At 40.4% G+C, this 26,418-nt stretch overlaps 1 protein-coding gene and 1 pseudogene across 3 annotated transcripts in view; one reads left to right on the top strand and one right to left on the bottom strand.

Annotated features, from left to right (window-relative positions):
• Nucleotides 1-26,418, bottom strand: part of OSBPL11 (oxysterol binding protein like 11) — an 82,347-nt gene that overhangs the window by 52,888 nt on the left and 3,041 nt on the right. For 2 of the 3 annotated variants that reach the window (XM_019723661.2, XM_019723662.2), the window contains exon 2: nucleotides 7,008-7,076. In XM_019723661.2, coding sequence (XP_019579220.2) covers nucleotides 7,008-7,076 — 69 coding nt within the window. Of the gene's footprint in view, nucleotides 1-7,007; nucleotides 7,077-25,349; nucleotides 25,427-26,418 lie in introns of those variants that run through there. The other variant, XM_074330551.1, reaches the window with a different exon arrangement.
• On the top strand, nucleotides 15,015-15,263 carry LOC109443377 (non-histone chromosomal protein HMG-17; annotated as a pseudogene).

The raw sequence follows: 26,418 nt of genomic DNA, 5'->3' as shown, positions 1-26,418 counted from the left end.
TATCACTGACTGCTGGACCCTCCCAGAACTGGCCATTCCCAGAGGGGGAGGCAGGAACAAGAAACTTGGCTCTAAGGTACATCTGAGAAAATACATAAGACAGACCTCAGCTGGCAGTGTAATAATTATTATTTCGTCATTTGGTCATTTGTCATTGGTGATTTTTCATCATTCTCACATTTTTGAAGACTTCCAGCAACATATAGCTTACACCACCAGGGGACGTCCTGACTTCCAGCCACGAACCTGGTGAGGGCTGGCTGGTTCCTGGCCTCTCCAGTGTTGTCCCCCACGGTTAGGCTTCTTGAGAATTTGTTACCATCTAGAAAACTTGTACGCAGCTTGCAGCTTACAGCGTCAGAAGACATCTTGACTTCTAACAACAACAAAGACAACAGCAGCAACATTCTTGGGAACTAGCAAGCAGCGGGGTGGGAGACACCTGAATTTCTCTCAGATACAGACCTGCCAAAGTTTTGATTTATGACTTTTCCAGTGCTGTTGTCCCCCAGTTTGGTGACCTTTTGGCATCTACTGTAATAGTTACTATCATATATAGCTTATTCCTGCTTTTGGATACTCCTTACTAATGTATTTGTGTATTTAGCCCAGTGATTTTTGATCAATACTAAACATATGTTGGGATCTCTTAAACTTATATGTATGTGTACGCCTTTGACATGACATTGTTATCAATGTATATAGTTTAGTCTTAACCACCTTTACTTTCTGACATTAGCATATTCTATTAATTGCCTTTGTCTTTTGCTAAATAAACTGATTAGATATTAAATAAATAAATCAATTAGCCCCATTCTAGTGTGTATTCCCCTCCCCCCCTTCTTTTCCCCGCTCATCATTACAAGCCCCCTTCATTATTTATCTTCCCAGATCCTCTGGAGAACTTGCTGCAGCTTCTCCATCAGAACTTGGTGGTTCTCCTGCACTTTTATATTATGGAGACGGAGTCCTTCCTTAAACCTCTCCTGGCTTCAGACTTTTCTTCTGTAGCTTCCTCACCTCTCTCAGCCTTCACAGGATTGAAGAGAGTAAGAGTCTTGCTTTGGATTAGGCTTTGGCTTAAGGGAATGCTGTGGTTCGTTTGATCTTCTATCCAGGCCAATAAAACTTTCTCCATGTCAGCAATGAGGCTGTTTCGCTTTCTTATCATTCATGTGTTCAGAGTAACACCTACAATTTCCTTCAAGAACTTTTCCTTTACAACTTGGTAGCTATTTGGCGCAAAAAGCCTATCTTTTGGTCCATCTTGGCTTTTGACATGCGTTCCTCACCAAGCTTTATCAATTCTAGCTTTTGATTTAAAGTGAGAGATGTGCAACTCTTCATTTCACTTGAACACTTAGAGGCCACTGTAGGGTTATTAATTGGCCTGATTTCAATATTGTTGTGTCGCAGGGAATAGGGAGGCCGGAGGAAGGAGAGACAGAGACAGGGGAATGTCCAGTTGGTGGAGCAGTCAGCACACATACAACATTTATGGATTAATTTTGCCATCTTATATATGTGTGGTTCGTGGCACAACCTCCTGCCAAACTGCAAAAGTCAAATCATCAAAGATTACTGATCATCAATTACCATAACAAATATGATAACACAAAAGTGGGAAATATTGCAAGAATTACCAAAATGTGACACAGACACGCAAAGTGAGGAATGCTGTTGGAAAAATGGCACTGATATACTTGCTCTGCACAGTTGCCACATATCTTCAATTTGTAAAAAAACACAGTATCTGTGAAGTGCAATAAATCAAAGAGCAATAAAATGAGGTATGCCTGCATATACAAATATAGAATCACTAGGTTATATACCTGAAACTAATATGTTATATATCAATTATACCTCAATAAAAAAATGAACCATTAATAATCCTTTTTTTTTCCTCCTCACTAAACTTTGTTTTAATGGGTCTCAAAATTCTGTGACAGATTGTTTTGGTCAAGTTGCTTCTTTTAAAAAGCACTGATTTTACAAACTAGTAACTTACAAACTGCCACACAAAAAAACAAATGGTCCACAAAACATTCTCCTTTCCTTCTGAAGCTTTTACGATGCATTGTAATTATTAACCAGTCTTTTACTATTAACCTTAAGTGACCAAACAGTTAACCGAGACACACAGTTCTGAGACCGTCCTTCCACCACTGATTAAGACTGGGGTGGCAGGTATTGGGGGTAATATTCACTTAGCCTTCTGAGCTTTCTGGGCAGACTTGGTAGCCTTGCCAGCTCCAGCTGCCTTCTTGTCCACTGCTTTGATGACACCCACAGCAACTGTCTGTCTCATGTCACGAACAGCCCAGAGGAGGACAGTCAGAGAAGCTCTCAACACACATGGGCTTGCCAGGAACCGTGTCAAAAATGACAGCATCACCAGATTTCAAAAACTTCGGTCCATCTTCCAGCTTTTTCCCTGAACAACGATCAATCTTCTCCTTCAGCTCCGCAAATTTGCAAGCATGTGAGCTGTGTGACCATCCAGCACAGGTGCGTTTCCGGCACTGATTTGGCCTGGATGGTTCAGGATAAGCACCTGAGCTGTGAAGCGAGCTGCTTCTATTGGTGGGTCATTTTTGCTGTCACCAGCCACATTGCCACAACGAACATCTTTGACAGATACATTCCTGACAATGAAGCCCACCTTGTCCCCAGGAAGAGCGTCACTCAAAGCTTCATGGTGCATTTCAACAGACTTTACTTCAGTTGTTAACACTGACGAGCCAAGTGACCCCCATGCTGGGTTTAAGAACACGAGTCTCCACTCGGCCCGCAGGGACTAACCGATACCACCAATTCTGTAGACATCCTGGAGGGGCAGACCCAAAGGCTTGTCAGTTGGATGAGTTGGTGGCAGGATGCAATCCAGAGCTTCGAGCAGCGTGGTTCCACTGGCACTGCCATCTTTACGGTGACTTTCCATCCCTTGAACCAAGGCATGTTAGCACTTGGCTCCCGCATGTTGTCACCATTCCAACCAGAAACTGGCACAAATGTGACTGTGTCAGGGTTGTAGCCAATTTTCTTAATGTAGGTGCTGACTTCCTGAACGATTTCCTCATATCTTTTCTGGCTGTAAGGCAGCTCAGTGGAATCCATTTTGTTAACACCCACAATTAGTTGTTTCACGCCCAGTGTGTAAGCCAGAAGGGCACACTCACGAGTCTGCCCGTTCCTGGAGAGACCTGCTTCACATTCCTGCCCCAGCAGCAACAATCAGGACAGCACGGTCGGCCTGAGGTGCCTGGAATCGTGTTTTTGATAAAGTCTCTGTGTCCTGGGGCATCAGTGATGGTCACATAATACTTGCTGGTCTAGACTTTCCACAGGGAGATATCAGTAGTGATCTCACGCTCACGTTCAGATTTCAGTTTGTCCAAAACCCAGGCAGACTTGAAGGAGCCCTTTCCCATCTCAGCAGCCTCCTTCTCAAATGTTTCAATGGTTCTTTTGTCGCTCCCACCACATTTGTAGATCAGATGACCAGCAGTGCTAGACTTTCCAGAAGCTACATGTCCGATGACAATGATATTGATATGAGTCTTTTCCTTTCCCATTTTGGCTTCGATTTAGTGGGGGTTTTCATGACACCTGTGTTCTGGCGGCAAACCCATTGCAGAAAAGCAGATTATCTTTGCAACACTATGGACCTACTGGTAATAATGGGGCACTTTGGGTTGTCTTTCATTATACATGAATTAACCCAAATGCTCTTCCTTCATCTCTTCTATGGAGAGATATTTTACAAGATATGTAGATTGGGGATAAAAAGACAACCTACATAGTGAGGAAATTTAACAAAGCTATTTTGCCCAGAAGAATACTAGACTCTTGATTGAGGCAATTTTAGCAAATTGACCTAACCAATAAGCTAAGGAAATGTAGAAACAAAGGTTAAGTGTGACAGGGAAACTTAAGATTTAGCTTTTTACAAATCTTCACCTGCAGAAAGTTCACCGAACTTGTTAAAAGAAAATGCTGTTAAGATTGGCAATTAAATAATGGTTCACTTTTTGCAATTTCAAAATAACAAAGATTGCCAGTTTGGGGCAATGACTGATCTTTCAAATAGCCCACAATTTAAAGTGAAGTACATCAAATGCAACTTTAATCCAAAAAATATTCTGACTCGGAAGTATATCTTAGGACAAAAATAAATGTCAGTGAAGATTTCGGAAGGAAAAGGTAACCATGTGCTTTGTTCCGACCATCCTAGGGCTTTAATGTTCAGGGTGTACAGACTTCTAAGCCAAATGGGAAGTGATCTCACCTCCAGGAATTAGAATTGAAAGTAGAAGGAGGTGGGTTCAGGAGAGGATCTTGCTGCGTGTACTTTCCTAAGGCACTACATTCCAGAGCAAGTAGTTAGTTATAGAGTACGCCCAGGCTGGATTTCTCCAAGCTGCTGTAAGTCAAGTTCTAAATTGCTCTAAGTTGCCCTTAGTCAAAACAGAAATGGATTGCAGGGAAACTGTCTTGAATATCTGGCATAGGTGCAGTGCTTTTGTTAGTTAAGCTCTACCTGTAGCACGTGGACAAAAGTGGTTAGGCACGCCAAAGAAACTGAGCCACTAAGCCTAGGATCCTTTAACACGGTCTTAACCTTTCTGTTCCCTCTGAATCATTCAATCTACATATTCCATGCTGAAGACCCAGCTGTATTTCTGCTGTACCACTAGACCTCCAGCCAGGTTGACAGAAAAGGGAAGATGGAAGTTTTTTTCTAAAGTGGGCCTACAACAGTCTAGTTGATAAGCTGAGTCCTCTCTCTGATGGGGCAAGTTGGTAATAGGTTCTGTGTTCTCAGTAGCAAACAAGGATGAGTTGTCATCATCCCCACGCTCTCTGGCACTGCTACAACTGGCCTCTTACAGCACTGGAGGGACTACCCTGGCAGAGGCAACGCCCCTGTCTATTCTATAATGTTTACTTGGACCTGCTAGCTAACTCCCCAGGCAACCAGTGGCCAATAAATCTTCTTGACAGGCTCCCTCATACAATAATACAAACACCTGCCCATTCTTCTCATGTTCTCAAGTTGTCATTGACATGAAATGCCATCTTGAACATATACTAAACTGTACATGATTTGGTATGTTTTGGAGCTTTGTTACTTTGTTCCACTTCTGAGACTTTCTCAATAATATTCAATAAAATTATATGAATGAAAGTTGTTGAATGTTGGGAGAGGAAGTTAACTTATTCTCCTTTAAGAAAGGGAATGAAACATAATGCTAAGAGAAAAGTGACATAAAATTTTTTAAAATATTCTATATGTCATTTGAATGTGTAAGCCTTCAAAAAATTACCAAAAAACGGAGGTGGAAAAATACAAAATAAAAAGCCTCCCTCGACTCTGCTTTTTTAAAAAAATATAAGATGGGAATCTGCCCTTTTCACTTCAACAGTAACTCTTCCCTTCTAATTCTTCACATCCAGCTTTGAACTTTCATATCCTCCAGCTTCCTGCATGTCATTCCTATTTAGATTCCCTCATGTGACTTCAAGCTAAATAAACACGGCCCAAACTGCCTTCTCTTTTAAACAATCACATTTTCATCAGTGCTTCCACTATTCTTAAAATGTCTGAAATCATTCTTTTATGTATTGTATCCCTTTTTCTAGTTGTTTAAGGTAAGAAGGCAAATTCAGCTTCTGTTATTCTACTGGCCAAAAGCAGACCTCTCCAAGTGACAAATGAATTAGCAGTATAATACAATGTAAAACCACAGACTTTGGAGTCAAAACTGTTTGGGTTCAAATTCTAGTATTATCATTTTTAAAGAGCGTAAAATCCACAATGAGATCACTTCTCACCCATTAGGATGGCTATCATAAAAAATTTTTTTAAAAAGCCAAAATAGAAAATAACAAGTGTTGGTAAGGATGTGGAGAAATTGGAACTCTTGTGCACTGTTGGTGGTAATGTAAAATGGTGCAGCCGCTATGGAAAATGGCATGGAGATACCAAAAGTTAAATACAGAATTAGCATATGATCCAGCAATTCCACTTCTGGGTATATCCACAAAGAAATGAAAGCCGAGACTCCAACAAATATTTGCACAGCAATATTCACAGCAGCATTATTCACAATAGCCAAAAGGTAAAAGCAATCCAAATGTCCAAATAAATGGGTAAATACAATGTGGTATGTACATACAATGGAATATTATTTGACTTAAAAAGGAAGGAAAATCTGACACATGCTGCAATATGGATGAACCTTGAATATATTATACTAAGTGAAATAAGCCAGTCACAAAAGAACAAATATTGTATGATTCCATTTACATGAGGTTTAGAGTAGTCAAATTCATAGATACAGAAAGCAGAATAGTGGTTGCCAAGGACTGGAGGAGGGTGAGATGGAGAGTTGTTCTATAATGGGTACAGAGGCTTCAGTCTCAGTCTAAGAAGATACAAAATGTTCTGGAGATGGATATTGGTGATAGTTGCACAACAATGTGAATGCATTTGATGTCACTGAACTGTACACTAATAATAAATTATATGTTATATTTTATCCTAATAAAAGTTTAATCCCTCTGCTCCACAACTGCCAATTCTACAAAGTATTTAAGACAGCTAGCTTTGCTACTTACTGAATGACCAGTGACCTTGGGCTGGTTATTTAAACCCAGAGAAGTTTTGAGAACACTGTACAAAACAGGCACCTAACACAAATCTGCTTGCTGCTTCCAAACCACCTAACTACTGCAAATATTGAATAAGCCCAAATCAGCTAAACAAGTGATTCTAATCCTAAAACAGCAGTAAATTCTGAGGCATTTGGAGGCTGCATTTGGACAGATGTCAACTCCTCCCATCCTCTCAAAAAGAGAAGAAAGTCATCAGACTTTACAAAACATGGTAAATTCTTCCCTAAAAGGTTTCCTGGCCCTGTTTATACTGAAGTAATATCAGAATACACAATTATCACCCACCTCTGCCTCTTAGGAGAGTGCTACGACAGAATAATCACACTTACCTGTACTGCCACCCAGTGACAAGGTTGGTGTACTTCATTAAGTAGCCATATACATTTTCCATGTGGTCACTGTTTCAAAAAGATCAGAAAACGCCCAAGTCAGTGAAAATTCCAAGAAATATCAGGAAGTTAACTGTATAGTTTTAAAAATGGCTGTAGACAGATATATGTTCTACAAATGCCTCAAACTTTCTTCAGTTGTAAAATGTATACCTCTTACATCTTCTGCAGGCTTTAGGCTAACAGTTCTTTGGGCCACGGGAACCCCAATGCCCCTGGACTCTGAGCAAAAATAATTTACCAAAGAGTGATTTCTCTGATTTTGATATTTAACACACAGCCGAAATTCTCTGAACTGTTCTGGTCCTCAAAACTTATTCCTTCACTTACATGTGGAATCTTAAAATAAACCACATAAAACAACCAGAAGAAGAAAACACCAACTCATAGATACAGAGCAGATTGGTGGTTGCCAGAGGTAGCGAGCGGTATGGGAGGTGGGCAAAACGGGTGAAAGTGCTCCAAGGATATAAACTTCCAGTTATAAAATAAGTAAGTCCTGGGGATGTAATGTACAGCATGGTGACGATAGTTAATAGTACTGTATTACACATCTGAAAGTTGCTGAGAGTAGGTCTTAAAAGTTCTCATCACAAGAAAAAAAAAGGGTGACTGTGTGGTGATCATTTTGCAATATATATTAGTACAGATATCAAATCACTATGTTGTACACCTGAAACTAATATAACTTTGTATGTCAATTACATCTCAATAAAAAATTTATTATTTGTCCATTCTGTCCTGTAGCTCCATAACCTGAACATTTATTTATTTATGTACACTCTGTATATCAGTCCACAAAGGACCTAAGGTGACACATAACTTAAATTATGTATTTCCTCAAAGTGCCAAGATATTCCATAATTTACCATTTTTAGTTTTTCCCTTCATCTCTACACCAAGCATCATCACATAGCTATTAGCATGTAATATAAAGATTACAACTCAATTACAGTTCAATTCCTCTGGTTCTAGGATTACATATATGTTCTTCAAATGCATATGTGAACTGTGGGGAGAAATGTTTCTTAAATTCTCAAAGTATACTAATTACAACTGAAAACAAATTTTCATTTCAAAGCAACCAAAGATAACGCATCAGTTCCTCTACCTTTGTTCAGTTTCTCATATTACTATAGATATTCCTTCATTTTGGTCATATATAAGTTATTTCTATCCGTTATTTAATAGCTGTCAATGAATTTTTAAAAGTGCAATTTCAGTAGCATCATTTAGTAAATAGAATCAAAGGATATCTTCATATTTCACAGTATAGTAATGTTTTATGTTTGATTTTTTAATGTTACTAATATTTTACTGATCCTTATATCCAAAAAGTTAACTTTCTCACAAAAATTACAAGAGATTTACATGGTTTATCTGACAGTAGCATGAAACCAGGCTCAAAAGAACTAGAAATTCGAACAAGCAAGTATAAACTGCTGGCCTGCTTTTACTATATAAAACAGGTATCTGGGGCGGCCGGATGGCTCAGTTGGTTAAAGCCTGAGCTCTCAGCAACAAGGTTGTCAGTTCAATTACCGCATGGCATGGTGGGCTGCGCCCCCTGCAACTAGAGACTGAAAACAGCAACTGGACTTAGAGCTGAGCTGCGCCCTCCACAACTAGACTGAAGGACGATGACTTGGAGCTGATGGGCCCTGGAGAAACACACTGTTCCCCAATATTCCCCAATAAAATTTATTTAAAAAAATAATCAAAGGGGCCAGCCCAGTGGCTCAGGCGGTTAGAACTCCATGTTCCTAACTCTGAAGGCTGCTGGTTTGATTCCCACATGGGCCAGTGGGCTCTCAACCACAAGGTTGCCGGTTCGACTCCCGCAAGGGATGGTGGGCTGTGCCTCCTGCAACTAGCAACGGCAACTGGACCTGGAGCTGAGCTGCGCCCTCCACAACTAAGACTGAAAGGACAACAACTTGAAGCTGAACGGCACCCTCCACAACTAAGATTGAAAGGCCAACAACTTGACTTGGGAAAAAAAGGCCTGGAAGCACACACTCTTCCCCAATAAAGTCCTGTTCCCTTCCCCAATAAAATATTGGGGAAAAAAATAATCAAAGGTTAACAAAGAACCAACGTAAGAACATCCTATTCTTTGGGACAGCTGGTTGCACTGTTGCTCTCATCCTTCCCCTCTACTGTATTCAGAGCAACCAGCTGATATGGAACGACTGTGCCATCTGGTGGCCAAGAATAAAGAGCTTTGAGGGTGAATATCTGTGGTTCACTCTTCTCTCTACCTCATAATTGAGTTATCACGTAACACCTTTAACTTTCATACTTTGCTCCCGTTTAAAATGTGTGAATTTTTATAGAATATTTTTAATATATCTGTTAATATGAATAAAATCTAGTTGTTAAAAAGTGGAAACACACCCCATATCTGATTATATCATACTATTCTGTGTTCTATGAAGTAGTGATGATGGTCCAAGAGACTAATACACTGAAAAATAAGCTATGAAAAAGTCAATTTCTTCTTCAGTCCTTCAGCAAATCCACCACTCAACAAACTGGCTATATTGTGACCTTTTAAATTTGTTAACAATTAATTGGGATTAGCTCTAGAAGCTGATAGTCTATAAAAATAGTTGATTAACAGAACTATGCCATGTGGCATTAATGTATTTAGTTTGAGACTCATCTCCTCCTATATATCTTAATAATGATTGCTTCAATTCCTAAATCTCCATTACTATAACACACTTATTTCTTAATTAGCCCTTCTTTATCGGACTTAATGAAGATATGTAGAAGCTTTTAAAATTAAGCTACTTTTTAAAATAAGTCTCAGGTACACCACATTATAATTTGAGTCTGTATACACTACAAAGTGATCACCTCCAAGTCTAGTTCCCATTCATCACCATACAATTGGTCCCCTTTCATCCACCCTTAACCCCCTCCCCTCTGGTAACTACCAATCTGTCTTCTGTATCTATGAGTTTGTTTTTGTTTTACTTTGTTTGTTTTTTAGGTTCCACACATGAGTGAAATCATCTGGTATTTGTCTTTCTCCTTCTCACTTATTTCACTCAGCATTAGACCCTCAAGGTCCATCCATGTTGTCACAAATGACAGGATTTCATTCTTTTGTGTGGCTGTGTAGTATTCCACTACACACAGACAGACACAGACACACACACACACACTTTACCCTATTTTTAACAGTTTCAAATCCTTTCATTTCAGTTCAACACAATTACTCAGTACCTTCTAAAAGCAAAGCACTTTGAAAATCCACTTAAAAAGATGAGAAAATTAAAAAAAGTTAACTCCGTTCCATCTCCAATCTATAATCTAATCTAAGAGAAATATCTCCTTAAAGAAAAAGACAATGAGAAGGGCTGCCACTGGAGAAAGGGCACATTGGGACTGTGTTTTTAGCTGTCATACAAATGAAAAAGGAATTTTGTTCAAGACACAGGATTCAATAGTGATTGAGGTTGAAATGATTGGATTTCACTAATTAGATATGAAGTGAGAAAGAGAATGAAAGCGAGAGTAAAGGTGAGAGAAAAGGAACAAAGGCAACACCCAGACTTCCATCTGGAGCAAATATATAGATACAAATGCCTCGGTGACATTGGGATCATAGAGGAAGTTTTGGATTTGTTCCAATTTAACATTTTGAATTTAGGGGACTTACTTGTGGGATATACACAGGGAGATACTCAATAAGGTAGCATGGTTTGGGTTGGACACATAGATTTGGTAGTAATCAGTATACAGGCATGTAAGTGGAACCTAAAGCCACGAGAGTAAATAAAATCACCCAGGAAGTAGTATCCTGTTTCCCCAAAAATAAAGACCTAGCTGGACAATCAGCTCTAATGTGTCTTTTGGAGCAAAAATTAATTAATATAAGACCTGGTCTTTTATTTTATTTTATTTTATTTTATTTTATTTTATATTATATTTTATATTATATTATATATTATATTATATTATATTATATTATATTATATTATATTATATTATATTATATTATAGACCTGGTCTTACATTATATTATATTATATTATATTATATTATATTATATTATATTATATTATAGACCTGGTCTTACATTATAGTAAAATAAGACTGGGTCTTATATTAATTTGCTCCAAAAGACACATTAGAGCTGATTATCCGGCTAGGTCTCATTTTTAGGAAAAGACGGTATTATAAAATGACAAAAGATGGGACAGAGTCCTAAGGAGACGTTTTAAAAGCATGAGCAATGTAAAGAGGAGATAAGAAGTAGCTGAGTAGTAGGAAGAAAACGGAATATTTCAAGTTTGTGGTCAACAATGTGCAGTGCTACAGAGGGGTGAAATAAGATAAAGACTGAAACGTTTCTATTAGATTTAACAACCAAGATGTGCAATGGTGGAATGGTAAAGGCAGAGCCAGCTAGCAGTAACTGAGAGAGACTGGGAGAAACAGGAGTGGTTAAGAGAGTATGGGCTTGGGCCAGCCCGGTAGCTCAGGTGATTGGAACGCCGTGCTCCTAATGCCGAGGTCGCTGGTTCGATTCCCACATGGGGCCAGTGAGCTGCACCGTTTACAGCTAAGACTGTGAACAATGGCTCTCTCTGGAGCTGGGCTGCCGGAGGTCAGCGTGGGCTGCTGTGTGCTGCCGTGAACTACCATGTGCTGAGAAACAACGGCTTGAAACTGTGCGGAGGTGGGAAAAGGGGAGAGAAAAAGAGAGGGTATGGGCTTAAGGCAGGGTAGCTCTAAGTGCCTAATGGAAAGGAGATAATAAAGAGAAAGACTAAGACTCAGGAGAAAACAGGAAATGGGGGAGAGGTGGGGTCCACAGCACAGGTGGAGGAAACAGTTTTGGACACCTTAATTTAACTGCAGGCAGGAATTTATGCAAGCTGTAGTCAGTATAAAGTGCCAATCAAGCCACATCAAAATCCCTACTTTCTACTAGGCAAAAACTGTCCTCCAAAAAGGCTTAGTTTCAGTTTGTTTCCCTTGTTAACATAAATAGCATGAGGAAAGGAGGGAGCAGCCTCCCTCCTTTGCTGAAGAAAAACCAACTAATGACAGATGGCAGTGGCTGCAACACTTGTACCTCCTCCTGCAAAAAGATATTCCACAGAGCAGTGATTGCTTCTTTTAAAGATTTTTTTTTTCATTATTGGGGAAGGGGAACAGGACTTTATTGGGGAACAGTGTGTACTTCCAGGACTTTTTTTTTTTCCCAAGTCAAGTTGTCCTTTCAGTCTTAGTTGTGGAGGGCACAGCTCAATTCCAGGTTCAGTTGCCGTTGCTAGTTGCAGGGGGCGCTGCCAACCATCCCTTGTGGGAGTCGAACCGGCAACCTTATGGTTGAGAGGATGCGCTCCAACCAAATGAGCCATCCGGGAGCTCAGCGGCAGCTCAGCTCAAGGTGCCGTGTTCAATCTTAGTTGCAAGGGGCGCTGCCCACCATCCCTTGCGGGACTTGGAGTTGAACTGGCAACCTTGTGGTTGAGAGCTCACTGGCCCATGTGGGAATTGAACCGGCAGCCTTCGGAGTTAGGAGCATGGAGCTCCAACCACCTGAGCGACCGGGCCGGCCCATGATTGCTTCTTGCTCATCCTAGTACTTACTTAGTGTATGGCCTGGCATATAACAGGTGTTCAATAAACCTCTGTTGAATGAATTAAGCAATGGGAAGATAGAAGCAGAATTTTTCTACAAAACCACAAGACAATGCTGAGTAGCCTGCAAAAAAAAACCCATTCAATTCACAGCCCATATACTAAATAAATCTCAAATAAAACAAATTATAATTCTGTGTGTTAACCTATACCAAAAAGTATAAAGTGGAGAGAGAGAGATCCTCCCTCCTGCTAAGAGCCTTAAAAATGGTAACATTCTTTGACCCAAGAATTTTACTTCTAGGTATCCAGGCTAAGAGAAATGATTGGAAATGTAGACCAGAATAATAGGCAGCTGTGTCCACTGGAGCACTATTTATAATAGTAAAAACTGAAAATAAAAAATGGAGAAAAAAGTAAATGAACTGAGGAAAGGGAAGAAAACCAAGCCAAATAAATAACAGTCAGAGAATAATTAAGAAATATCATAGAATAGTATTCACCAATTAAAAATGTTTATGAATTCCTAACCTGGGAAAGTGTTTAAAATCATTAAAATTGCAGGTTACAAAATTTTATATAGCATATAAAATATACGCACAGAACAAAAAGCATATAAAATAGTTTAACTGTGGTTATCACTGGATGGAAGAACTATAGTTTTACTTTGCTCCCTTCACTGTTTCACATTTTCCAATTTTAATATATTAGTTTTATAATCAAATAAAACATTTTTTAAATGTTCCATTACCTTGAATAGGTGTGAGAGTCCAGGCACAGATCTATTTATACCTATCAGTGTGTCTATTAATAGGTATGGATTACACTTTTAAAAAACTTTCCAATGTGACTGCATGAGCATTGCTCTTCTGGGATGTACAACTGTGTTTCCAAAAACCCTTATTTCCCAAATTACGTTACACGTACCCAAAACTGGGCTGGGTGGCTAGGAGAACAGGGTAAAACCAGACTATCTTTCTAGAGCAAATTTACTTGACTGTAAGAAGTTGCACCAAAACTCACGTAAGTGTTAAGAAGAAACTTGCTCCCTCCTCACACTTTTCCACATGGAGAACTCCAAAGAGCTCCTGTCCGCCGCTCCCTCTCCTTCCCCTCAAAGCTTCTACAGCTGGGCTCAACCCAGTCTGGGCCCTTGTCCTTGTATCTGCCTCTCACACAGAGAAGATATTCTTATCTACTCTGACAACAATGAGACCTGAGTGTTTCAAGCTGCCTGTGACTAGGTGGATAAGTGGGCCTAATTCCAGGGTGAAATATTAGCAAACCTACTCTATTCACGTTAAAGCCACTTTCTCAGTGAGCTTTTCCAGTAATAAAACTATTTCTTCACACCCACTAGGATGGTTATCATCAAACCAAAGCCAAAACAAAACAAAAACTAAGATGTGTTGGCAAGGATCTGGAGAAATTGGCACCCCTTGTGTATCGCTGGTGGGAATGTAAAATGGTACAGCCACTGTGGACAACAGTATGGTGGTTCCTCAACCATAGAATTATTATATAATCGAGCAATTCCACTTCTGGGTAATAAACAAAAGGATGAAAGCAGGGACTCAGAGTATTTGTACACCAATGCTCATAGCAGCACGATTCACGAGAGCTAAAAGATGGAAACAACTCAAATATCCATCAACAGATGAATGGATAAATAAAATGTGGTATACACACACAATGGAATATTATTCAGCCTTAAAAAGGAAATTCTGACACATGCTACAACATGGACAAACCTTGAGGACATTATGCTAAGTAAAATAAGCCAGACGTAAAACAACAAATATTGTATGATTCCACGTACATGAGGGGCTTAACGGTGTCAAAATCAGAGACAGGTAGAATGAGCAGTTGCCAGGGGCTGGGAGGGTGATGGAAGTAAATGGGGAGTTATTATTTAATAGGTACAGAGTTTTAGTTTGGGATGATGAAAAAATACTGGAGATGAATAGTGGTGGTGATGGTTGCTTAACAACGTAAATGCCACTGAACTGTACACTTTAAAATGGTAAATTTTGTATGTGTATTTTACCACAATAACAAACCTGACAATTTGATAAGCATCCTGTCTGATCCCTATGTCCTAGTCTCAACTGGTCCTGAACACAGGACATTATTTATTGAACTCGGGAAAACCCAATAACAAATATATTACAGGGTAGAATACGAAATCCTCATGAATTTTTAAGATAATACTGAGAACTCCCAGAAAGCTTTATCAGGAGTGGTGTGAAGAAGAGGAAAGAACGACCCCTGGACCAACCAAAGCCCACGCACACACAGCTGCCTTTCCGCGTCCATTGTCTACTCCCCACCACCCTCACCGTCATGCCCAAGACGAAGGCTAAAGGAGATAAAGCCAAGATGAAGGACGAACCACAGGGAAGATCTGCAAGGTTATCTGCTAATCCTGCTCTGCCAGAGCCCAAGCCTAAAAAGGCCCTGCAAAGAAGGGAGAGAAAGTATGCAAAGGGAAAAGGGGACAGCTGAGGCTGGCAAGGCTGGGAATAACTGCAGAAAACAGATGCGAAAACAGACCAGGCCCAGAAAGCTGCAGGTGCTTGAGATGCCAGGTGAAGTGTGTGCATTTTTGATAACTGTGTACTTCTGGTGACTGTACAGTTTGAAATACAATTTTTTACCAAGTTTTATAAAAATGCAGAATAGTTTTACTTTTTTTTTTTTTTTTAAACTATGGTGTTAGCCCACAGAACACTTCGTTGTTGTTTTTTGGGGAAGGGCATACGAGTATGTCACTAATACAATGTCTCCAAAGCTGGACTGACGTGGGGGGAAAAAACCATTTCTCTTCTAGTTTTCAGAGACTTCCTCTTCACAAAATAATAGCCACCTTGGCACAAATACCTTACATGTGGAAAAACTAAAATTCATTTTTATGTCCTGTTTTCCCCTCTCTGCTTTCAGCATAGACTTTGACTCCCTTAAGTTCAGAGACCTATTGGCACCTTACCCCCCAAAACTGGGTACTAGTAAGGCAGGCAATCGGGACTTTCCAGTGTCACCACTGAGATGGCATCTCTCAAAAGAGCAGTGGCTCCTTTGTTACATCGTGGACCTTCAGATGTTACCCCCCTGGTAAGCTCACATGGCAGCCTGCATAGTTTCATAGACGCTGCCAGAAGACACGAGATTCGAGTCAGAGACTAAAGACTTCAGCAGTCGCAGCCATAGCAGGAGCCAGATGGGTGGCCCCAATCACACAGGGCACCGCAAGAGGGCAGAAAACGCCTGCGCGTACAGCGGCTGTGGAGCTGATGAGGAACCTCGAGGAGGGAACCCAGTCTTTCAATGGGCAGTAAATCAGCCTGACCGCGGAGTCAAGGAGACACTATTAAACTGGACAGTAAATAAACCTGACTTTTGCTCAGGAGGGAGATAACTACCTATCTTCCAAGACTGTTTGCTATACAAACATTTTTGAAAAACAATACGGAACAAAGGGCGGTTGATACCTCTGCTCACAAGACATGCACAAACATGACAGGCCCATGAAGAACTGTCTCCCAACAAGTATTACATGCATATTACAGTGAAAAATATCTTATCTAACTCTGTCTTCCAGCCACCACTTCCCTCCTGATGAGACAAGTTGAGACAAGGAATTCCCTCAACTTCTTGTGTATCTCTTCAGAGCTATTCTATGTACCTACAAGCATTCACACGCCTGTCTATTTTAAACTAATGGTTGTAATTACATACTGCTCTGTACCTTGCTTTTTCAGTTTTCTTAGGGATGGTTTCACTTTGACACACAGGGATCTAACTCATGCTTAACATCTACAAAGGAATCCCTCGTATGGCAGTATCATTATATATTTAACTAGTCCCCCTACTAATGAACATGTTGCCAGGCTTTTATTATTAAAAATAATGCTGCTGCAACAAACTGTACAGTACACATCTCTGTGTACATTTCTAAAATACAATTGCTGGTAAAACAGGCATGTGCATTTTTCAGTTTTCACAGATACTGCCAACCTGCTCTCCGAAGACGCCACACCCGTTTAACTCCTCTCCTCCAATGTAAAAAAGGGCCTGTTTCCTCACACCGGCCGATGGCAGTGCTGTTTGCCAACAAAAATAGGGTGTAGCTTTTACCTATAACCAATATTTTCAGGCATTATTAAGTAGGCTTTTCAATACCTTTTATTGTTCAAAATTAAGTTTCTAGAGTTAAGTGTGAGAAAGTGTTAGACTGTGGGATGAGCGACCAAAGCGGACAGTGGCTGTAGCTCGGACTTTTCCACTGACTAACGCCACGAGTAACCCTGGCCAAATCAATCTCTGTGGGCCTCAGTTTACTCATATGCAGATGACTCTTTCAACCTAGAATGTGTATAGATCACTCATCACTCAAAATTCAAAGGTTTTTCTCAATAAAAAAATGTTATTTCAAAAACAAAGTTTGCAAATGAGGGCAACATTATATTACACATTAAAATTTTTTAGCAAAAAGTAGAAAATGTTTTCTCATATAACATCTTGTTCCCATAGTAGTATTTACTTGTTCCCCCATGTACTTCAGAAGGTCTTTGCAGTAGCCACTTCGATAAGCCCAAGACACCACAGACTAAGAACAGCAGGGTACTAACACTCCCACTGCCACCTTTTCTGTCAGTGTGTCTATTCTCTCATTTTATTTTTGTAGGTACCTCTCTCTCTGGCTTCAAACCACACTTAGTTCCATAATACACTCAGAGTAACATTCAATTTTTCTCTGTATGAGGTGTGAAAGAAAAACAGCAAAATAGAGTCGATATCGTCAAGAGAGCAATGCAGGCCTCTGGGAAGGTGAGCTGAAACGGGACTTTTGAACTGGGCTAAACCAAACGGCTATATATTGATACAGTTCCTAGAACTGACTCTCTAGCACTGAAATCTCTATTAAAAAATAAAAATTTCTCCTAGCAGTAGACATAAGCAATTAATCATGTCTAGTCGAGCACCGTGTAAGTCGTCTTGCCAGCACGAATCACAACTCTTTCAAAGCAACTTGTATAACCCCTTTAGAAGACCCCCTTTTGTGGTCTTTATAAACTCTGTCCCTTTCTGTCCCCCTCAGAACAAAGCTGGGGTTTCTATGCAAATCTGTGTCCCCAAGACTGCAGTTCCTAAAACAGACCCCCAAATAAAGCTTTTGTGTGACTTGCAGCTCTTGGCCAAAAGTGAGTGATATCATTACATGGTGTTAGAGAAGTGGGATCCAGAGTTAACTTGCCTCCTCCTCTAGCACCTCCGTGGATTCAAGTAAAGTACCTACAAGAGTCCACTGCACTCTATCTTCTCACGGTTGGCTCCGGATGTTGTGGTCGAACTCCTCCTGGACCGGAACCTGCTGCCTTGGTTAAGGTTCAGGCTCTACTGGGGTGTCCTCTGTTGCCAGCATTTTGTCTACGGAACTTAAAATGCCCATCCAGTGAGCGATTACTCTTGAAAAACAGAAAGTTCACTTTCTAACGGAACAGTTGACCCACCACCTTCACAACTCCTGCTGGATTTGTGTACAAAAATTATTGGCCCTAGACCTGCAACTTTGTGTCTCACTGGACCATAATTACCCAGGGTGATTTACAATTAAACTTGCCGACCTGGGGCTTTTTTAAAAATCCCCAAGCTGGTATACCTGCGTAGTCAATTTGAAAAAGACTACAAAATTAAGCAACCTGAATGGAAAGCCTATTTTAATTGGCATTTTGAGGCCTCCAAACATAAGTGAATCAAAAATTGCTTCTCTCTGGGGCCGGCCCAGTGGCTCAGGCAGTTGGAGCTCCGTGTTCCTAACGCTGAAGGCTGCCAGTTCGATTCCCACATGGGCCAGTGGGCTCTCAACCACAAGGTTGCCAGTTAGACTCCCACAAGGGATGGTGGGCTGCGCCCCCTGCAACTAACAACAGCAACTGGACCTGGAGCTGAGCTGCGCCCTCCACAACTAAGACTGAAAGGACAACAACTTGACTTGGAAAAAAGTCCTGGAAGTACACACTGTTCCCCAATAAAGTCCTGTTCCCCTTCCCCAATAAAATCTTTTTTTTAAAAATTTGCTTTCCTCCAACACACAAATTCTAAATTAACCAAATTGAGTTGTCTGAGAGGCTTACTAAATTTGAGTTAACTTCTAAATGCTCTTCTGATGTCTCATACCATCTGCACCTTCTGCTCCTTGGCTCTTGCCTGTCCTCCCCCTCTGTACCCTTCACTTGCTGGATTCCCTTAAACAATGAACCTGAGGCTTTATGGATCTCTGCTCTTACTTTAAAGTCAAACCACAGGGGGCGCCGTTGCCCTACCATCCCTTAGCGCATGGGTGGCTGCATCTCAGGGCATTTGAATTGTGCTTCTGCCATCTTTCCGTCACCTGCTTCTGGAAGTAGCTTCTGGAAGAAGCACACAACGGCTGCCCAAGGAGAATCCCAAGTTCCGTTCAAATTAGTATTGGCTGGTGACGGTGGGACTGGAAAAACTACATTTGTGAAACGTCATCTGACTGGTGAATTTGAGCTGTAGCTGCGTTGGGTGTTGAGGTCCATTTCCTTGTGTTCCATACCAACAGAGGACTTAGTTAAGTTCAATGTCTCTGGCTTGCTAGAAAACTCATCGGAGACCCTAACTTGGAGCCCGCTGCCATGCCTGCCCTTCCCCGCCGGTTATCAGGGACCCCGCTCCGGCAGCACAGTACTAGCATGACATAGAGGTTGCGGGGACAACTGCTCTTCCAGACGCGGCTGACGACCTGTGAGAGAGCGAAGCTGGAGCCCAGCGTCAGAAGTCTGGTTTTATAGACAACTGTCCTGTGCTGTCAGTGACGCAACGTGTTTGCACTTTATTATATAGCTACGCAGAACATGCTTACTGTGGGAGATGCTGAGGGAGATGAATGGGCTTCAGAATGAATGCGGCAGTTTAAAAAAACAAACCTTCATTTTTTTGGACCTGCATCTTGAGCTGTTTCGGAATGCAGCTGTTTACTTATTAAGTTTCAAATATAAGACTGTCACATTACAATACTCAATAGTGAAATCTTGTTTCTTACTGTCATTCCCACTACTTTTCATTTAAAATCAGAATAAAGTTGTATTTCAATTATCAAAAAAAAAAAGTTCCATTGGATGGGCCTGGCCCAGGATGACAACTCCTTCTTTCTTTCTTTATTTAAAGATTTTTTATTAGGGAAGGGAAACAGGACTTTATTGGGGAACAGTGTGTACTTCCAGGACTTTTTTCCAAGTCAAGTTGTCCTTTCAATCTCAGTTGTGGAGGGTGCCGTTCAGCTTCAAGTTGTCCTTTCAGTCTTAGTTGTGGAGGGTGCAGCTCAGCTCCAGGTCCAGTTGCCGTTGCTAGTTGCAGGGGGCGCAGCCCACCATCCCTTGCGGGAGTCAAACCGGCAACCTTGTGGTTGAGAGCCCGCGCTCCAACCAACTGAGCCATCTGGGAGCTCAGCGGCAGCTGAAGGTGCCTGTTCAATCATCAACTCCTTATTTCTTATACCCCATGAACTAAAACTAAGCTCCATGTCGTTTCCAAAGATTTCCCTAAACCCAAAGAGGACCCCGATGGGTTTCCTGGAGAATTTCTGCTTGCTCTCCAAACATGAGCCACGGTTCTCTGACCACTATTAGCTGACACATATGCTCCTAACAGAAGACCACTCTCATTATCAATTGCTCTTTTTCCTTTTCATCCACGAGAGGGAACTCTTCAGTACTATGACATCTCTGCCAAAAGCAACTACAACATCAAAAAGCCCTTAGGTATCTTGACCAATGACATGGAAACCAAGTAGGCTCATTGGATACTACAGCCAACATTAGATCTGGTGGCCAAAGGTCTCCTACCCTACATGAGAGCTATTGTGGTCACCGTCAATTTACTTCAACATGTAGAAAATAATGGGCTCTCCACGATTCTTTCTGTGCCTCATTCAGTGGAAGCCTTATTTTCATCATATTCAGCACCTCTCACTAGCAGACTAACCTCCTATGAAATTCTTTTATTGTCTTAATCTAATGTGACTATTGCTCTCTGTAATATTCTGAACCCTGCTAATCTCCTCCCTCTGCCCTCTGATAAAACCCCTCATGACTGCCTGACATTAACAGTCCAACTAACTCCTTGAATTGATTTATAGGAAACACCTCTTGAAAACGCTGAATCAGTTTGGTTGACTGATGGTTCTTACCTAAAGGATGAAACAGGCCGCTGTCAAGCAGGCTATGCAACTGTCTGTCTAAATGAAAACACTGAAGCCAGTCCAGTGCCTCAGGCAACCTCTGCTCAACAAGCTAAGCTCTAAGCGTTAATTGAGCTTGCAATTCAGCTAAAGCTACAACAGCTAACATTTATACTGACAGCAGGTACGCCTGCGGTATTGCCGTGACTTCCGTATGCTCTGGAAACACACAGGATTCTTGACTGCTTCCGGACAAAAGATAAAAAAGTTCTTATGTTTTAGAACTCTTGGAGGCTATCCCATTCCCTAAAATTTGGCAATTAAAAAATATCCCTGGACATTCAATGAGGAAAGCAGAGGTAATCATTTGGCTGATGCTCTTGTTAAGTTAGCAGCATTAAAACAATATAACTGAAGCATCTATGCTCCTGGCTGAGTAATTGGAGATTTAAAAGATAACAGTAATGGAAGCAGCATTTAGCTGTTCCACAAAATAGAAAGAAATGCTTAGAACAAGGCTGTAAATTTGACCCTAAAAAAAACCTTATGTGTAGGTCAAAAAATGACCGACCACTCCTCCCTGACTGCATATAACACCACATATTACAATAGGTACATGACTTAACTCCCAACATTGACAAAGTGGTTTTATGGGGAAAACAATGCTATTGGAAGCCACCTCCAAAGACAGCTTCCCGGTGTACCATGCATGACAAATCTGCCCAAAGCACTACTCTGGAGAGCCCATTCAGACCTCTACGGGACCTTTTCTCTTACCGTTAGGACTCCTTGAGGTCTAGCAAATGGACTTTCTTCAGCTGTCCCCTTCTCCAGGACACAAATATGTGCTAGTAATGATGTGTACGTTTCCTCACTGGGTGGAAGCATTCCTAGGCCGCAGCCACAGCCTCCGCAGTAAGTTAAACACTCCGAGAGAAGAGCATCCTGACTTGAGGAATCCCCACAGAGCTCCATAGCAACAGGGAAACGCATTTCACTGAACAAATTGTACAATCTGTAAGACCTGGCTGACTTTAAAACATTTCCACTGTGTTTATCAGCCCCAGGCCTCCAGTCCTGTAGAACAGTCCAACTAGGTCATCAGAACTCAAATGGTAAAACTTGTCGAATGTTTTATTCTGCCTTCATCTAAGGCTCTTCCCTTGGTATTGCTCAATCTAAGCTCTACTCTCTTTGGCAAACACAGCCTGTCTTTAGAAATTATTATCAGCAGACCCATGAGATTAGATCAAAGAATGTGTGAACCTGCCCTGCTGACAGGAGACCTGATTTACTCTAAGAAATGGTCACCCTACGCCAAGAGATGTTACAAAGAATAAACCCGACTGAGACCACCTCTACAAAACAACTTTTGATCTGCGGAATATATGACTTAGCTCTGCTTCCAACAAGCCTCCCTGTTGCTCAAATGTGGCCAAAAGTTCTCTTACTACTGTACACTCAGGAGACTACTTTCCCTCCTTCCTGCAACATACCAGACTGGGAACGAGCGAGCCATCCTGGCAATGAGGTATCAGCGTTGCTTTTTCAAAGACAGACCAACGATATTTCCTAATGGTTGATCATCGATACTTGATCAGAATGGAGAAATGTGAAAGAAAAACCACAAAATGGTGTTGATATTGTTAAGAGAACAATGTGAAATAGAGCTGGGAGGCTTCTGGGAAGCTGAGCTAACTCACCCTCCTCCCATATGAGAATGAACTTAATCTGGGCTAAACCAAACGGCTACATACTGATACAGTTCCTGGTACTGGCTCTGCATCACTGAACTCTCTATTAAAAATTTTTTTTTTCACCTAGAAACAGACATAAGCAATTAATCATGTCTAGCATAGAATAAGTCTGTTTGCCAGCACCAATCACAGCTCTTTCAAAGCAATTTATGTAATCCCTTTGGAAGCCCCACTTTTCTGTCTTTACAAACTCTTGTTTCTTTTCCCCTCAGAACACAGTTGGGTTTCTACCCAAATCTGTGTTTCCAGGATTTGCAGAATCCCTCATTCCCTCCCTCCCTCTCTGACTCTCTTTGCTATGTCCTTTTTCTTTCCGTTTTCCATCTTGTTCCTTCTCTTTTTCTCTCCTTTCTATCCTTCTGATTAGGGTTTCCAGCTGCAGCCAGTAGCAACCACAGACTTTAGTTTATCCCCCGAGAAACCATCCAGCCAACCTTAAGAATAGCAATGGAAATAAACTGCAAAGGCAGCCTAATCAAACTCAAGTACAGGGAGATATCAAGTGGGAAATCATGCTTTGTTACAATATCTAATAAAAATCCATTTTTTCATCAGCAAACTAAATTGCTCTAGAAATTGTCCTAAAACCCAGATGGTAATATGCCAAAACAATAATGTGACTAGTTAATCAGACGATTTAGTTGTAAGTTAAACCTGAATAAGTCTGAACACAAATGATTTTATGATATTAAGCAAAATCAATACAGGGGATGATTCTTACCTAGGGAAGATGTTCCCTCAAACAAAGAGAACAAAGATGGTCCCTCTCTTCAAGGTAGTATGATTTACATCAAGAATATTCTCAAAAGCAAAAACAAGAGTTTAAAAACACATAATTTCCCACAGATCTATTTGATGGACAATTTCCCCTGGGACCTAAATTATGTGAGTTATCTGAAAAGGACTAAAAAGACTAATTTGCATATTCTAACATAAACCTGTTTGTATAGTTTCGATACATTTTAACTTCTACGGAAAATATGAACTCAAATGGACTATATTTAGATCTGTTAAGCAAAAATATAAGGAAATTAAGAAATCAGAGTATACCATAATACACCAAATCTTGTTCCTCAAGGCTTAATATAAATCTCACTAGATTTTAGGAACAATATTTTATAGTTTTAAGTTACACACCTACAAGTTGTCTTTCCCTGGTTTTTAACAGCATCTATAGCAGATTCCAGACAAGGAAAACAAAAACTAGGGTACAGAAAAATGCATCCAACTTCCTTTATCCCCTACAGAAAAAAAGGCAAACATTTATGACTTTTTCTTCAAATCAACCTCAAAAGAAGTGATAAAAACTAGAATACAGTGAACGTTAGGTTGTATTTACGCGGCTATCCTTGCCCTACTGGTGACAGAGTATTTAGAGTGGAAGACACAAGGTCTGACCACAAAAATTATTTCTATAGTGTACATTTGTAGACTTCTACCCATTTACTGAAACAATAACTATTTGCTAATGAGGAAGGGAGATATGCCTGTTTGTTAATGGTGGTTAGCCAGCATAGAGCCCAAAATAAGAAAAAGCAGGCCCATCACATATCCCAATTTGCTTTTCAGTTCCTCCTCTGGGCAGCTCTCTTCTGTCCACTTTAATAAACAAGTGACAGATGTGCAGATTTGTAAAGTCTTCTGAAAGCAGACACGCAGAATATAAAAATAATGGAAACACGCACATTTTATAAACTTTGCACATTAACTATGAAAAAGGAAGAAAGGATCCAAAATTATGAAATTTATTTTCTTCTTAAATGGTTAGCAAAGACTACATAAGTGTCAATTATTCTGGAAAGAAGAAAACGTAAGGCTAATCTAATATATTCACTTCTCAACTTTGATTTTTAAAAAGGACATGATACATTTTGCAAATGTAGCTAAGGTTCTTCCCTTGTGATTCTTTTTCATGATCCTCCCAAAATAAGTCTGGAGGTCCTACTTTCATTAGCTGAGCGTACACATTGATTTGGAATTCACTAGCAGAGGGCTTCACACATGGTATAAGCTCAAAAACATTTGCTGCATGAGTCAGAACACTAGTAAATAATAAAACCATGTCCTAAACTAATTATTTATCAATAATTATTCACTCCTTTAGGGAGCTTATCTACTTTTAATACCTCTATGCATATAACTACCTAGAAATAAAAGTTCTTCCACTTACTGGCTATGTAAGTTTGACCAACACATTTTGACTTCCATTTTCTTCAATTGTAAAATGGGGATAACAACGGCCTAAAGAACTGTTAGGAGGTTTAAATACAATAATAGAAGTGAAAACTATATAGGCAATTATCTACATTTCTAATCCCCCATGTCTCTAAGGTATGACTGGATATGCCACTTAACCATTCCGGCAGCTTAAGCTCAACATACCTAAAACCAAATGCATCCTTTGAGTCTCAAAATCTGTTTCTTCTGCAGACTTTCCAAAGTTTCAAATACGTATGACTGAGGTCAATTTTACCTCCTTCCCTCACTACCACCCTCCACCCCATCACTTTTCCTTGTAATGGTTTCCTTCTTGTCCAGCCTACACACGTCTAGGTCATTGCAACTGATCTCCTAGTAGGTCCTCTTATTCACCAACAATCAAATTTAGTCCCAAACTCTCAGCTATAGAAACAAATTTCCAACTACCTACCTGTCACATCTATCCCAATAGTAGATGACAATCTAGAGTACATTTATATTAACATCTGTAATAGGCACCTTCTTGCATGGTTCCCAACGATCTCCACCTGCTGGTATTCACGCCCTTGTGTGGGATGCATCTAATGAACAGTGAAAAGTGATGAGACTTCACTTCCTTGCTCAGGTTACAAAAGACTGACTTCCGCCTTGCTGCCACTCTCTTGCCTTCTCACTTCCCTGCTCTGATGAATCAAGCTGCCAAGTAGTAAGATGCTCTGTGGAGTGGCCCATGTGGCCAGGAACCAAAAGAGGCTGCCAGCAGTCAGTTCATGAGGAACTGAGGTCTTTGTCCAATCGGCAAAAAACACTGAATTGGCAAGAGCCACATGAGTGAGCCCAGCTGAGCCTCAAGAAGCCTTGTGAAAGTTAAAACAGAGTTATATGACCCAGCAATTCTACTCCTCGGTATGTAGTAAGTCCTCACCTAATATCATCCATAGATTCTGCGAATTTAAGCAAAACCAAGTATGATGAAACCAATTTTACCATAGGCTAACTGATATAAACAAGAGTATGGCATCTCATCAACATTATAACAAAATGACATTATTCAAGGACCTGCTATATACACAAGAGAAATGAAAACATATGTCCACACAAAACTTGAACACAAATGTTCATAGCATTACTTGTAATAGCCACAAAACGGAAACACCCCGAATGTCCATCAACTGATGAATGGATAAGCAAAATGTGGTATATTCATAACGGAATATTACTCAGCCATAAAAAGGTATAAAGTAATGATACATGATACAACACTTATGAAATTTGAAAACATTATGCTAATTAAATTTCTAAGTCTGCAAAGGCAAAGCCCAGAGTCTAAATCTGCAAAGCCAAACCACAGAATGTTTGTTCAATTTCAACCACTCCATAAGATAACTCTACAACAAATCTCCATTTTAAAAATGGGATAGCAGCAAATTACAGGCAGGCAGCTGGATATATGGCTTGGCGGGTTCCCAAAAGAGCTGAGGCCACAGAAGAAAATGACATAAACCAAAAGCATGTAGCTTAGGGGAGGATGATAAAATACATATCGTATCAACCTTTACAGGAAAAAAAGAGCCAACCAAAGAAACTG

Source organism: Rhinolophus sinicus, linkage group LG01 (assembly GCF_036562045.2).
Source record: "Rhinolophus sinicus isolate RSC01 linkage group LG01, ASM3656204v1, whole genome shotgun sequence".
Classification (NCBI taxonomy): Eukaryota; Metazoa; Chordata; class Mammalia; order Chiroptera; family Rhinolophidae; genus Rhinolophus; species Rhinolophus sinicus.
Note: the sequence above shows the minus strand (reverse complement) of the source record. Positions and strands in the feature narration are given on the sequence as shown.